The 13,218-nt window shown below is 40.7% G+C and overlaps 1 protein-coding gene across 6 annotated transcripts in view; it reads right to left on the bottom strand.

Moving 5' to 3' along the window:
- Positions 1 to 6,029: 6,029 nt before the first annotated feature.
- The window catches only part of col12a1a (collagen, type XII, alpha 1a), a 54,692-nt gene continuing 47,503 nt past the window's right edge, over positions 6,030 to 13,218 (bottom strand). For 5 of the 6 annotated variants that reach the window (XM_061794656.1, XM_061794657.1, XM_061794658.1 and 2 more), the window contains 9 exons: positions 12,723 to 12,776; positions 12,444 to 12,497; positions 10,927 to 10,998; positions 10,791 to 10,826; positions 10,648 to 10,714; positions 10,389 to 10,571; positions 10,096 to 10,173; positions 8,803 to 8,973; positions 6,030 to 6,867 (listed from right to left, as the gene is read on the bottom strand). In XM_061794656.1, the coding sequence (XP_061650640.1) occupies positions 6,719 to 6,867; positions 8,803 to 8,973; positions 10,096 to 10,173; positions 10,389 to 10,571; positions 10,648 to 10,714; positions 10,791 to 10,826; positions 10,927 to 10,998; positions 12,444 to 12,497; positions 12,723 to 12,776 (864 nt within the window). In that variant the 3' untranslated portion in view covers positions 6,030 to 6,718. Of the gene's footprint in view, positions 6,868 to 7,243; positions 7,847 to 8,802; positions 8,974 to 10,095; positions 10,174 to 10,388; positions 10,572 to 10,647; positions 10,715 to 10,790; positions 10,827 to 10,926; positions 10,999 to 12,443; positions 12,498 to 12,722; positions 12,777 to 13,218 lie in introns of those variants that run through there. The other variant, XM_061794661.1, reaches the window with a different exon arrangement.

The raw sequence follows: 13,218 nt of genomic DNA, 5'->3' as shown, positions 1-13,218 counted from the left end.
GAAGACCCAATTATGAGATCACACGTTTGTTATGTTGACAGCGCTGGCTTTGGAGCGGCGAAGTAAGCGAGATCTTTGCTCGTGAGGTAGATAAGCTTGAGAAATTCAAATGTCCTGATTTCAGGCCTCTCGGCAGAAAAACGTCTGGAACTCAGGAATGCGTGGGTGATTTGAATTCATATTTCACACGTTTACTGAGGCACCATGGAGCCAAAATTACATCCCAAATACTAAAAAAAAAGTTGTTTTGGCAACGGACCCTTTAAAACAAACTCTGATGTGATTTCTTTCGGACCAGGACCAACTTTTCCTCTTCAAGGACTCTTAAACCAATTCTGCTGCAGTTCAGATCACGACTGCTCAAGTGTGAACTCTGCAACTGCAAGCACCAAAGACAGGGACCGGTGTTAAAATGACAGCAGAAAGCATAAGGAAATGAATATATAACAGTAAGGATTGTCCGAGGTGGAGTCCCTGTCCCTTTATGGCGTATCTCTGTCTGTCTGTGTAGAACTCCTGCTGCTTTTTAAGATGTTTTCGAACCTTTTTAGGATATTTCAGTGGATACAAATAATAACATTAAGTTTATATAACTCAGCAGACGGCATGACTATCTTGAAAGTTTGTGTTTCATCACACAAACTTTCCAGTCAAATTGGTACCGAGTGCTTTCAACTTTTGTCCAAAATGCAACTGTGAATGTTATGTGAACTGGAACCAAATGGATTCTAATGGCTGGATTTTGGCCCTGTTATTTGTCTGATTTACAATTTTCCAGATCTGGCCGATTTTCCAGATCTGGCCTGACATACTAGCCTGACATAGAAAGGGGAAATCATTCGATAAATGTATTTTGTTGAGCATGGCACACACACATTTCATACACAGACACAGAAAAGCCATCTTGTGAATGAAAGTGAATTGGATTACAATTGATGACTGCCCATTATTTACAAAGGGAAAATTCACACCCGCTTGTAGTTTTTCTTTTCACAAGGTCAGCTGGAGTCTTGGCTCTCCTTCTGACACGTTCAAAGGGGAGTCCTTCTCTGCTGTTGCTCTTGGCATCAGGCTGGACTTGAAACCTACTGTATTGTCTGTATTCAGCTTGAAATATTGCCCGCTGGCGATTCCACTCCCCTTTATGTTCAAGAGGACATTCCTTCTGTGGTTTTGACTGGAATCAATCTGCTTTAATGGGTTGTTGCTTCAGGGAAGTCAAACCTTGTACAATCATATACTGTTTACTTGAAGCCCATAACCCATTGCAATTTGTCCATTGATGTTTGGATAGGGTATTATACTGGCCTTGTGCAGCTGATCAGAAAATGTGTGTTGGAGTGTCTAGTTGCAAGTTTACGTGTTAAAAAGGAAATCCATCCATCCATTTTCTGTAGCGCTTTGTCCTCATTATTGTCACGGATGAGCTGGAGCATATCGCAACTGACGTAGGGTAGGGCGGCTGCACTGGTCGCCAGACAAACACAGGGCAAATATAGACAGACAACTATTTGCACTCACGTTAACACCTACGGACAATTTATAGTCTTCAGTAAGACTAACATTCATTTTTTGGGAAAGTGGGAGGAAGCCGGGGAAAGCCCACGCAAGCACGGGTAGAACGTGCAAACTCCGCACAGAACGGTCGGAGCTGCGTTTCCAACACTGAACCTCAGAAGTGTAAGGCAGACATGCTTACCACATGTGCCTCCCCCGTTAAAAATATATGAACTATACTGTATACAGTATATCAGCCAGAGATATGTTTTAGAATAAAGCGCATGGCAAATGCAGTCCCCTTTTACTTCTTTTGGGTTGTAATAGCTCAACTAAATTTATGTCTGACATGACAGGATGTGTGCTGTTGTAGTTGTTATTGCTTCACTATTGGCATTGTTTTAAATCGGCCTGAAATGCTGTGGAAGAATTGACATTAAATCTTGATTTTATGGTTGCAATGAATCGTAAATAGTTTAGAAAAATAATATGTTGCAGTGCCTTTTAACTTGGTTTTACCACACAGTTAATCAAACAACTGTAGATATTTTTTTAATATTGGTACTGTATGTCACATCACAGAGATGATATGAATCTACCACTACTTGAAACACTGTGGAATAACCCTCCGTTAGTATACACTAAAACCTTATTAAATAGCAAGCCAAACACTAAAATACATGACATCATTGTATTATCACACTACTACTCCAGGTGTATCATTTGTCAATAGAATGTACAAAGTATAACTTTTATCCGTGCACACCTCTTCCATTCACTTTTACCTGTTTTAAAGAGGTCAGATAACAGTGTAATGGAAAAATACGCCCTTCTTTTCCAGCATAGTAACATTGCGTGCAGGTTACAAAGCTTTTGCATGGAAGGAACAAACATTGCATGAGTTCCTCCAGCCTTTCAGCCTCCGAGATAAGAGATTTTGCCACATTGAAAGGACCCAAATAACCGAAACATATCCCGACCGTTTTTCAACCGTGAATCTCTTCTTAAAACTTAACAGACGTCACTGTTGTGGAAGAGACGTGTGGTCTACTGTTTGCGAGGGGACAAACCAACCGCAGACCGATTGATTGGCCCCGCCACTAAGTTATCGCAGATGCACGCTGGATTGTCAACAAAGAAATCAGCAAAAGTGCAGCACCAATGAAGAAAATTACTTTCGAGGGAAACATAGCATAAGTGGATGGGAAGGAAAACAGGGATAACAGCATTCCCATAGACAGTATATTTCCTAACAACGACATCATCATCAGCTTTTAAGACACTATACTTCTGCTCTGGGACACTAGTCAACCTCTTATTTGTTCAGATTTAGAAGCAAATGTTCCTAATAATTATTTCCGACTGCTGCCTTCTTATTTTACTTCAGGAACAGAACTACAGTTTTAGGTAACATTTCAATATTCCTAATTAAATTCAGACGTATAAAAATGATTAAAATGTTAAACGCCGTTTCCAGACGTATTTCCTAATTTACATTAAAATCCAAAGAAAAAACATGAAGCACAAATAAATTAATCGTTTATATGCTCACTGAGTCTTGCAAGATTACCTGAAGTCTCGCAAGACATGTCATGTATGGCGACGTTGGATTTTTGGGGAAATTTAAAGGCATTATTTCTTTGAAAGTGGTTGTCAATCTGTACAATTTTATTTTATCAATCAATTTGGTTGAATGAGTTTCTGTCAAAGAGTGTTCATAGAAGAGTGGAAGAGATCATAAACACAAAGGTAGGATCAGCTCAATTAGTGGAATGGCCAGTTGTTGTAATGTCATGTCATGTGGTTATGCAGTCACCATATCAACCTGATTGGACACGTCTCATGATGTAAAACTATACGCTTTGCTAAGCATGTCTCATTTGTATTGTTTTACTTTGAGTCAACGTTATTAAATTGTCATCTCGAAACTGTGTATAAACACACTTTGTGGAACTGGCCCCTGAATGCCTTTCTTGTCAAGAGGTGTGGTGCACTCTCTACCAATCACCATTCAGTTGCAAACTAGTATTTGGTGTGTGCACAGAGACTGAAACCCGTTTGTGTGTGGTTTGGTGTTGGAGACTGAATGTTAAAATTGCATTGCTCAGACACCGCAGCATTATTTATGTGCTATTGTGGTTTGAAGTAAAAGGAGAATAGACAAGAGTATTTGTTGGCGTTTTAGCACGAAATTATGGCAAAATGTAGCAATGTTCCAGAGTTTTCTGTTGCCAGACTGACCAACCAGCAGTATTTCACAGTCATAGGTAATGTGCATGAACTGATTGATTAGGTGTGTCCCTGACAGTGTAATAGTTCCCTCATCTGACTTCCATCCAGTCAGCGTTAGTTTGGTTCCACCTCAATGATGGTGTGAATGGTTGTCTGGATGTATATGTGCCCTGTGATTGACTGCTGACCAGTCCACAGTGCGGTCTGCCTTTCACCCGAAGTCAGCCTGGATAGGCTCCAACTCCCTGCAATACTGAACAGGATATAAGGAGTATAGAAAATGGATGGACGGTTTGATTTGGTTATTCTGTGGATGTGTTGGAACCTTTTAATAGGAGCCAATTGAAGTAGTTCAAACATCTACTACCCATGGAAGGCTCACAGGGACGTGTTCCGGGCATGATGTGTCTTTGGGTAAGACCTAGGACACCGGTCTGGTTTTGCTTTCACTGAGTTAAAACGAGCAGGTAGAATGGGAAGCCATAGCCGAACTTAGATAAACAAGAGAAAATACTGTAGATGGACGAGATGTAATTGTTGGCCCCTTGCGTTGGTGATGATTGGGCCCAATACATTGTAATCGGTCTTCATTAACACTTTCAGCTGGATCAAACATCTTCCTCACGTCGAAAGCGTGCATCTCAGCTTCGTACTTTGCACAAGCACATGGTAGTAGATTTGGCATTGCACTCTCTCATCTCCAATTTGTCAGTTTGTTGTCAATCCTGCATGCATTTAAGAAATAGTCTGCCTCGGAGGCCTGTTTGGGTTTCGTCAATGTTGATTCAAGATACTGCGTTGGCATCAGACTACAGCCCTAAGGCAGTCAATTTTTCTCGACTGTCATTTTCATGTCAGCCTATTCTTTGTATAGCAAGTGTTTTGACAGATCCCCCCCCCCCCCCCTCCTCCCCCCGTTATGTCTAATATGAACCAGCTGTACACGTTCCTACTGTGCTATACCTGCAAGAGATACCAGCCACAAGCAATAAAAGACCTTCTACAAAGGTGTAGTTCATAGGTTCCCAACCGGTTAAGGGGATAATATTTAAAAGTGGGAAGATTTGGACTTGACGATTTTCAAATGAACTTTCTCTAATTTAGCATAAATTCACCATTGTTATCTTCCAATGACGCCTGGATAAGAAACTTTAAGCGGAATGCCATCCCACAGCAGTGGCCGCTGACCGGCTGTGTAAAAATGTTTTATTGTTCCTCACACATCTACAAACAGATCCTGATGAGTTTACTTCGTTCAGTACGTGAGAAGAGGTGAGAGTTGTGCCAGAACAACTCGTGGCTGTTTTACCATGACAACGCGCTTGCTCACATTGTCCTGAGCATCTGACAGTTCCTGGCTGAGAAGAACATGACCATGAAGGAGGAACCTGCCTACTCAGCAGAACTGGTTCTGTGTGATTTTTTTTCCCTCATCCCAAGACATGGACGACATCAAGCTGGCCATGATGATTGAGCTGTAGAGGCTCCTGGAAGAATCCTTAAAGGCGTGGCAGAGAACGCTGGGAAAGTGCGTCAGACTCCAAGGGGGATTACTCGAAGGCCAACATTGTAGCTTGGATTTGAAATATCTCTTTTGTGACACCAGTCCTGAAACTTGTTTTTTGACCAACCGCGTAAAAATCCATGTTAAATGGGATCTTTTAAACATGAAATAAGAAGGCTTTTTATTTGATTAAACTAGAACTTTCACGAGTAAGTAAGTTTTTGCTCATACGTTTCATGTCCTCATCAGGAAATAATGTGAGTAATGCTGACTCTTTTTGGGCGTGACCTGGATCTCACACCCACTCTTTATCGCTTGCACAACTCGGGCTTTTTCTGCTTGAATCTGCATAGGAACTGCATCTATTTCTATTTATTGCATGTATCTCGTATTCCCTCCATTGGACGGATCATTTGAGAACATATTTTTTTTCCATGTTAGGCATCAGCTCCATCAAATTCCAGTGATTTCCCCATGTATGTAAATCCGTGCTTTTTTTGTGAAAAAGACCGAAAGCTGCTCTGAGGACTGTGAAGCAAATCAGAAAAGCTGGGAATATTTATTTTCACACTCCTGCTTCTCTTTTGACATGTTGCAGTGACATGACCTGACATTTGGGGTGGCTGAATATGTCTTCGGCTGTCAAAACAAAGTATTTTTCTTAAGGCTGGAATGAACATGTTATGTCACTCAAAATAAAGCATCAAAATCATTCAACTCAAATTAGAGAACTCTGACCAGAGGAATTTGTGGTCCCATTTTCCAACAGTGAAGAAAAATGAGCTGACACAAAAGCAACATTTTCAGTAGTTTTATTGAAAAATGCCTCTTCTGTTTTTTTCAGAAATAAATAAGAAAATAAGGCTGTGGGGAATTCACAACATATGTGCAGTTAAAACATGAGAACAGCAATTCTACTCTATGTCCCATAGTCTTGCATCCAAATCGAACTGCATTGATAGAACACAAATATATTCTGATTTACACTCACTGACTTAATTCTCAGTAAATTATACAACACAAACATGCAAATTACACATCTGGTAACAGAAACAAAAACATTTGTTGCAAAAAATTTGGTGCCTTACAAGTCAGACTATTATTTGGTTTTATAGACCGTACAAAACAAGGTAGAACAAACCTTTATATAAGGGGCTAAAATTCAAGAGCTTTTTAATCCGTACAACAGCTTTACGTCAAATCTGACGAAAAGAACAGCTGGTGGTTGACTTCCTTTCTGCATTTTTTCACAGGATAAGCACATTCAGCACTGAAGTCAGATAGTACAAGCAGACATTAAAGGAGCACTAAGTGTGATGAGTGACCTTGTATTGCTAAGTTCTCATGTCAAAACAATATATGTTCACTATAATAACTATGGGTATCAAACCCATATATACATATGTTCTGAACAGCACTTATCCTCACATAAATGGATCATCAAAGTTATGTAAATACTACACTCTTAAGAACTTCTTGTGGTAGCTATGACGCTAGTGTCTCTGTATCGCCTCTGGGTAGCGATCGCTTTCTTCGCTGGTTTCGCGTGTAACCGGATGATTGTATTGTCTCAATTGCTCCAGCGGGCTCCACAGGTAAAGATGCTACCTCCGGTTCCGGCTGGTAGTTGTTGGCTATAGAAAATATGTGGCCAAATCAAACAAGTGCTGCAATTTCAAATGGTATTGCACAATTCTTTTTTTTTTCTACAATGCCCCGTGTTAAAGTTTTGCTTCGACACAAAGGAGTATGAGCCCCACAGGAAAGAAAAGAAATTTCACCCCAAAAAATTATACTATGAGAATAAAGTCAAAATATTATCAGAAAAATTCAACAAGTGAGAAAAATGTTGCAAATTTGTGAGAACAGTCATAATTTTAGCAGAAAAAGTCATGATTACAGGAATAAAGTTGTAAAATGAAAAACAGAATAACTTTATTCCTGTGTGATTAATACTTTCAATACTTTTCTCTCTTTCTCCCAATATTATGACTTTATTCTTAGCTCACGTTCTTGCATAATAAAGTGTAAAAAAAAAAGAAAACAAAAAAAGAAAAAAACCACCACCACGCTACACTAAACTGGCAAGAGAGCAACACTGAGCACCAATTGGTCCAACATACAAAATAAAAAGATGTTGGTTAAAATTACAAATGGAACATGCTTCGGTCTGGTGACTTTGTAAACAGAGGTTATTGCCGGTGTAAGTAAGTTAGAGGGGGGGGCGGTTATAATGCACAAGCTCAGTACAGATGTTATCTGGGATTTAGTGAAGTATCCGGGATCATACATCATTTACATAGCACAACATTAGTTTTATTTACAGTCTCACCTCTACATGTACACAGTTATGAAATCCTCTTTGTTAGTAGTTGTGTTGGGTGGTGTTTGTACATGCTCCTTCCTTGGTAGGAATGCTCTGTCTCTGTTTTTGTGTTCCCAGCGGTTTTGTGGTTCAAGATGCAAACAGGCCAGCAGGTTGCCATCATGGTAGCTTATAGCTTGTGAGATGATGTTAGTGCCAGTCCACTTCCATTCTGGTTTTTGGCTTTTTGTAATGTTTGTTTTAATGTTCATTAGTCATGTCCATGGTGCTTATCCTTTATTAATGCCCTGTAACAAACGGGCAAACATCTCAGAAACAGGACTTCAAACATTAAAGCGGCATAGCAGACTCAGAGAATTTACTATGCCAAACCTGCAAATATTCAGATGGGGTGAGTTGTCTCTGTGGAACAATGTTACAATACTCTATGCAAGGAATCATACACTGCTAGCTAGAGTGATTTACATGCATGTTTTAAATAGAACATCAAACAAATGCAGGTGGTGGAAAGTGGTGAGTCTCTATTGACCAATCGCTAAACAATAGATATTGTCCAATCCAGCCATAGCCAGGCGCAGCTGGTCTTTTAAGCTTTGGACTTATATATTGCACAGGGGCTCAAGTGAGAGCAAATTGAAGAATTCCAAGTTGGCAATCATGAAGATGCAGTCCAGTTAGTTTCCATGTGGGGAAGTCGATGATTTTCTACCTCCGTCCAAAATCATTGAATGGACCCATTGTTCACAGAACAGTGAAGTCGAATGGCCCTGAACTTGTACAACTTGGAATTTGACCAAAGATTTTGAACGGCTTCAGAGATAGCATAAAGGAAAAGCGTGATGATAACCGTAGAAACTTATTTTGCAACTTAAAATTGTTACCTACTGATGGTTGGATCTATTTTCATTATTTCCTATTAAAATTGTTTTAAAATGCAAATGAATTGGACATTGACCAACATCCCAGAAAGGATTGTGTTCAAACTTAAGAGGATTTACTGCATGGTAATAATGTAATAACTCTTTTAATATTTTGTTTTCTTTTTTTTAACCACTGTTATGCGCATGGTAACTTAGGGATCGAGTTTAGTGAATGGTCAGTTTTCTCACGTTATTCTTTTTTCACTACCGCAGAACATGCATGATTCTGGATGTTATCATAAAAAGTAGTACACTTGGGTTGCGTGTAATTAGTGTGCTATGTCATGTAGTAGCATGCACGAGCACGACATTTTCGTGTTTACCTGGATATCCTTGTCCGTTGTAAGGGATGCCAACACACTGAGAGGAGTCGCAGTATCCTTGGGGTCCTGGTGGTCCCCTCACCCCGGGATTACCATTACGACCTGGAGGCCCACGAGGCCCGGAAGAGCCAGTAGAACCCGGGGGTCCCGTTCTCGACTCTCCCTGTGGTCCTGAAAAGAGAGGCGAGAAGATGAGAGGGTGTTTAGGAGGGGTGCGCAGACAAAGCCTTGTGACATCACTCGTAACTATTGAGTGGAAATGGTTGGCTGCCCTAATTTCAAAAATTCCAATTGTAAAACTTGACACCCCCTCCCCCTAAACGAAGTTGTGTAGAACTTTGTGGAGGTACCGGTACTAGCCACCAGCTACCCCACCCCAGCTCCATCTGTCTAGACAGTGAGAACTCAGCATGGAATTCTCCCCCTCGCTCTCTCTGCCTTAAGTGAACCCATGTGTTGTCAACGAAGCCACCAAAGAAAGCTAGCTCATTGTGCAACATTCTGATTTTCTCTCCTTCGTGCACACTTACAAACACATACGTGCACACATACACACACATGCACACATATTGGATTGAGTCATCAGAGTGGACTTCCTCCCACAGGTCTTCAGTTGTGTCTCACATCAGTCAGCGTTTGGTCTTATGAGGCCGAACTCAACAGAACAACACATGGTTTACAAATGTCTTCCTCTGACCAAAAGGAAAGCTTAAGAAGTGATGAGCTTCAGTATTTATCAAATTCATGTCAGTATTAGATTATTTGTAGCATTACAATGAAGACATTGTGACTCTACAAATAATCTAGAACTGTTATCACCACCATGACTGACATCTGGAAATCGTCAAATTGTATAGACAAGTAAAATGCTCCATTTAAATGCATGCTGTGGTATGTAGTATTTCAGGTGTGCACAATATTTGGAGAAGCCCGATGCACATAAATCTTAAAGAAGGCTTTTTCAAAGAGTTTATGTGATGCAGCTGCCCAGTGAAGGTGCCTGCAACTCATATATTTTTGGACAAAATGTTCACTTCTTTTTAATTTCACAAAGGGGACTGTTCCATGTGTTCAAAAGCTCCACGAAAAGAAAAATGCAGCCACCGTGCGAGTGGGATTTAGTGTAAACATGAAGTCACAGGACTATAGTTGACCAGCAGCAGCCTGACTGCAGCTGCTACGGAGAGATGATAAACAGAGAACCTACATGCTTATGTTGTTTGCCTCATTGGGCAGAAGATTCAACAATGAAGACCATTGTCAGACTAAAGAGAGAGGAAGGAGCTGTCTTACCTGGTGGTCCAGTTGAACCTCTTTGTCCTCTGATACCCGTGCCTGGAGATCCTCTCTCTCCCTTCTCACCTGGCAAACCTATACAAATGAGCAATAAGAGAAATCATTCCTAATGATAAAACATTAGTGGGAAAAACACAGCCTGTAATGAGTTGGAATTTAAAGCTCACATATGGAAAAAGAGTTAAGTTGTACCATGTGCAGACTGCACCGGATAGGTTGTTATTTAATTCCAACACACGAGCTTAAACTCAATTTTTACGGAGCGATTCTTTGCAAAATAGCTGAAGTACCTCTTTCTCCTTGACTTCCAGGTAAACCGGCACCTCCTGGGAAGCCGGGTCGTCCGGTTTGTCCAGGCTCTCCACGGGATCCCGGATTGCCGCTTGGGCCAGGTGGACCCGCTGGTCCTGGATTGTTGCTACGGTAGCCAGAAGGAATCTGGTTGAGCATCTGGTCAATTCTGCTCATTTGACCTGGAACGAATACCAAAACTTGTTAGCGTGAGAGGATCAAAGTCGAAAACATTGGGATAAAGTACGTTTTGCTCACTGTTCACAAGCTGTTCGCAAACTTGTCTTGCAATGGAGCGCATCATGTTTTGGGATGCAAAGTCTCCCTGCAAACACAAAATTTGATTAGATCAATGTGATATTGATGGTGGGAAATGACTGATTTAATGACAGCATACATACCCGCTCGCCCTTTTCTCCTTTAAGGCCAACAGGTCCCTGTTAATCAGAGGAATATTACACTTTAACTTCATGTGCTAAAAAGCTGTCTTTCGATTTGCGGCATACAGTACGACATGTTTGTAGCGTTGTCACATACTGGGTGTCCTGCGTTCCCTGGTTTTCCTGGTTTTCCTGTAACTCCTGGTACACCTGGAGTGCCAGGATTTCCCTGGAGGGACAAACAAATTCACGACACAATTATGAAAATTCATCTTCAATTGCAGCACAGTAAACTTATCAGAATTAAGCAGCCGTGGGGGACTTAAGTCACATGACCTGACTTGTGTCAGACTCAAGTCACCCATTATACGACTTGTGACTTGGCTTAAATTTATGAAAATCTCAAACTTCATGACTTGACAAAGTCATTCTGTTTATAGTTAAAAATCAGCATTTACAAAACAGGGTTGCGCTTTCTTATAAAGAAAAGTATTTGTTTGTGTGTGTGTCATTCACACAAATGTGGAAAGCCACTGCATCCTTTTGCCACCGAAACACCTACGGTACTTGATTAAGGAAGGCGCTCCAAACATCATTACAATTGTATTTAAGGATTATATTTTTAACAAAAGAAGGAATGCCAAAAGAGAATGCCCCACAATGCAAGGTTTGCAACTCAAAGACAAAGACACACAACAACTACTACATCTAACTTTATCCGTCACTGATGCAGGGAAGCTATGTTTACGTCACAGTTTAGCTCCCTGGTCAAACTTTAAATACGCTTTCTGTCAGTTATGCGTTTAATTGAGAAGAAAAAGTGCTAAACAATACAGAGATAAGTTTGGGACCATTCGTTACGTCCGCTCGTCCACCATATTTGATGTGGCAGGTCTGCCCATAATGTAATGCAAGTAAATGGATTGAACGTCATAAAGCGACAACCTACAAAGTTCGAAATAGAAAAAGGTAATGCTTCTAATTCACCCATTCACCCACACTAATATAAATGTGTATGTTTTACTCCTATATATATTTTAATACATAGCCCCACAGTAACACTGTTACGTGCATTGGTAGCTGTAAATATTCCTGCAAACATGACACATGTTTGTGTTATTATAAGTGAAAAAACATTCGATAACTTGTGACTCAGCAAAATTGTCTGACTTGACTTAGGACTTGCGCAACCTAAGTGATCGACTTCCTTGAAATTTAGTGGGGACTCGACTTGCTTGAGTTTTGCAACTGTAACTTGGGACTCGCTTAAAACCTTAAGGTTGAGACTCGAGGCTTGCACATATGTGACTTGAGTCCATTCCACGTTAGCTGTTGCATGAATTAATTTAAACTGGGTTCTACACGGTAACAATTGCATTAGAGGCCACATGTTGCCAGGAACCCAAAAGCGGAGATGGAAACTCACTCATTTCCAAACATCCTCTCCTAATAGCACTCACGAGATATACTGTGTTTGTTTATTTATTGCATGCTGGCATGACGCCTGCCCTCAGCAGAGTTGAATCAATTACATTCAGACACCCCCTAACCACAGCGAAACGAAATGGGAGGATGCATGCAACATCATCATGGCAGCAGAAGCATGAAGAGATGACAGCAGAAAAGCAATGGTTGTACATCAGTCAAGATGTTTAGCACATAACACACACTTACCATCGGCCCTGGCGGGCCTCTGGGTCCAGATGGTCCATCCTTTCCTGGTGGCCCCTGTGAAGAAACAACATACAATCATGCATGGGCTACAACACACTGGGGGATGCTATCCAAGCAATACATCAGTCTCATGACTTTATATTACTTCCAGTCTTCAGTCTGTTTTATTCAATTACTTTTTGTATAAATTAGCACTTTGAATATTATTGTTGACACAATGTTGCATCCATTTGTGACTACACTAAAAGTGCAAACCAAGCAGGTTGAGGTGGTCCTTACCCGCGCGCCACTTGGTCCAACAGAGCCCAGAGGACCACGCGGTCCAGGAGGACCCTGGGAGAACAAAAGAAGACACAGTCAATCAATGTGCAATGACGGGAACAACAACCTCTTCATGCAGTTACCAAATTTCTCTGCTTAAAGGGACTATAACGACCAAAAATCATGCATTTCCTCATTTATTAAGCTAAAGTCAACATACTAAATTCAGACTCTAGGCAGTTGACACATGATATCCATAAGAACATGTACAGTACATTAACGATGTTATATGCTGTGATAAAAACCACAAAGGATCTCAAGAAACCACTTTTTATCCACTAATAGTCTCTGCAGTTGAATGGTGAAAATCGCCCCAACAACCTTAAATAAATGGCTTTGGACTAGGAAAGCAATATGATAAAGATGATCACAGGTACCAAATGTAACGTTCAAAATTCAAACACACACTTTTACAGAGTCAGTATGATCTTCAGTTACAAGGCTGGGAAAAGAA

This window comes from Phyllopteryx taeniolatus, chromosome 13, assembly GCF_024500385.1.
Source record: "Phyllopteryx taeniolatus isolate TA_2022b chromosome 13, UOR_Ptae_1.2, whole genome shotgun sequence".
NCBI lineage: Eukaryota > Metazoa > Chordata > Actinopteri > Syngnathiformes > Syngnathidae > Phyllopteryx > Phyllopteryx taeniolatus.
The sequence above is the reverse complement of the archived record's forward strand: the minus strand, read 5'-3'. Positions and strand labels throughout refer to the sequence as shown.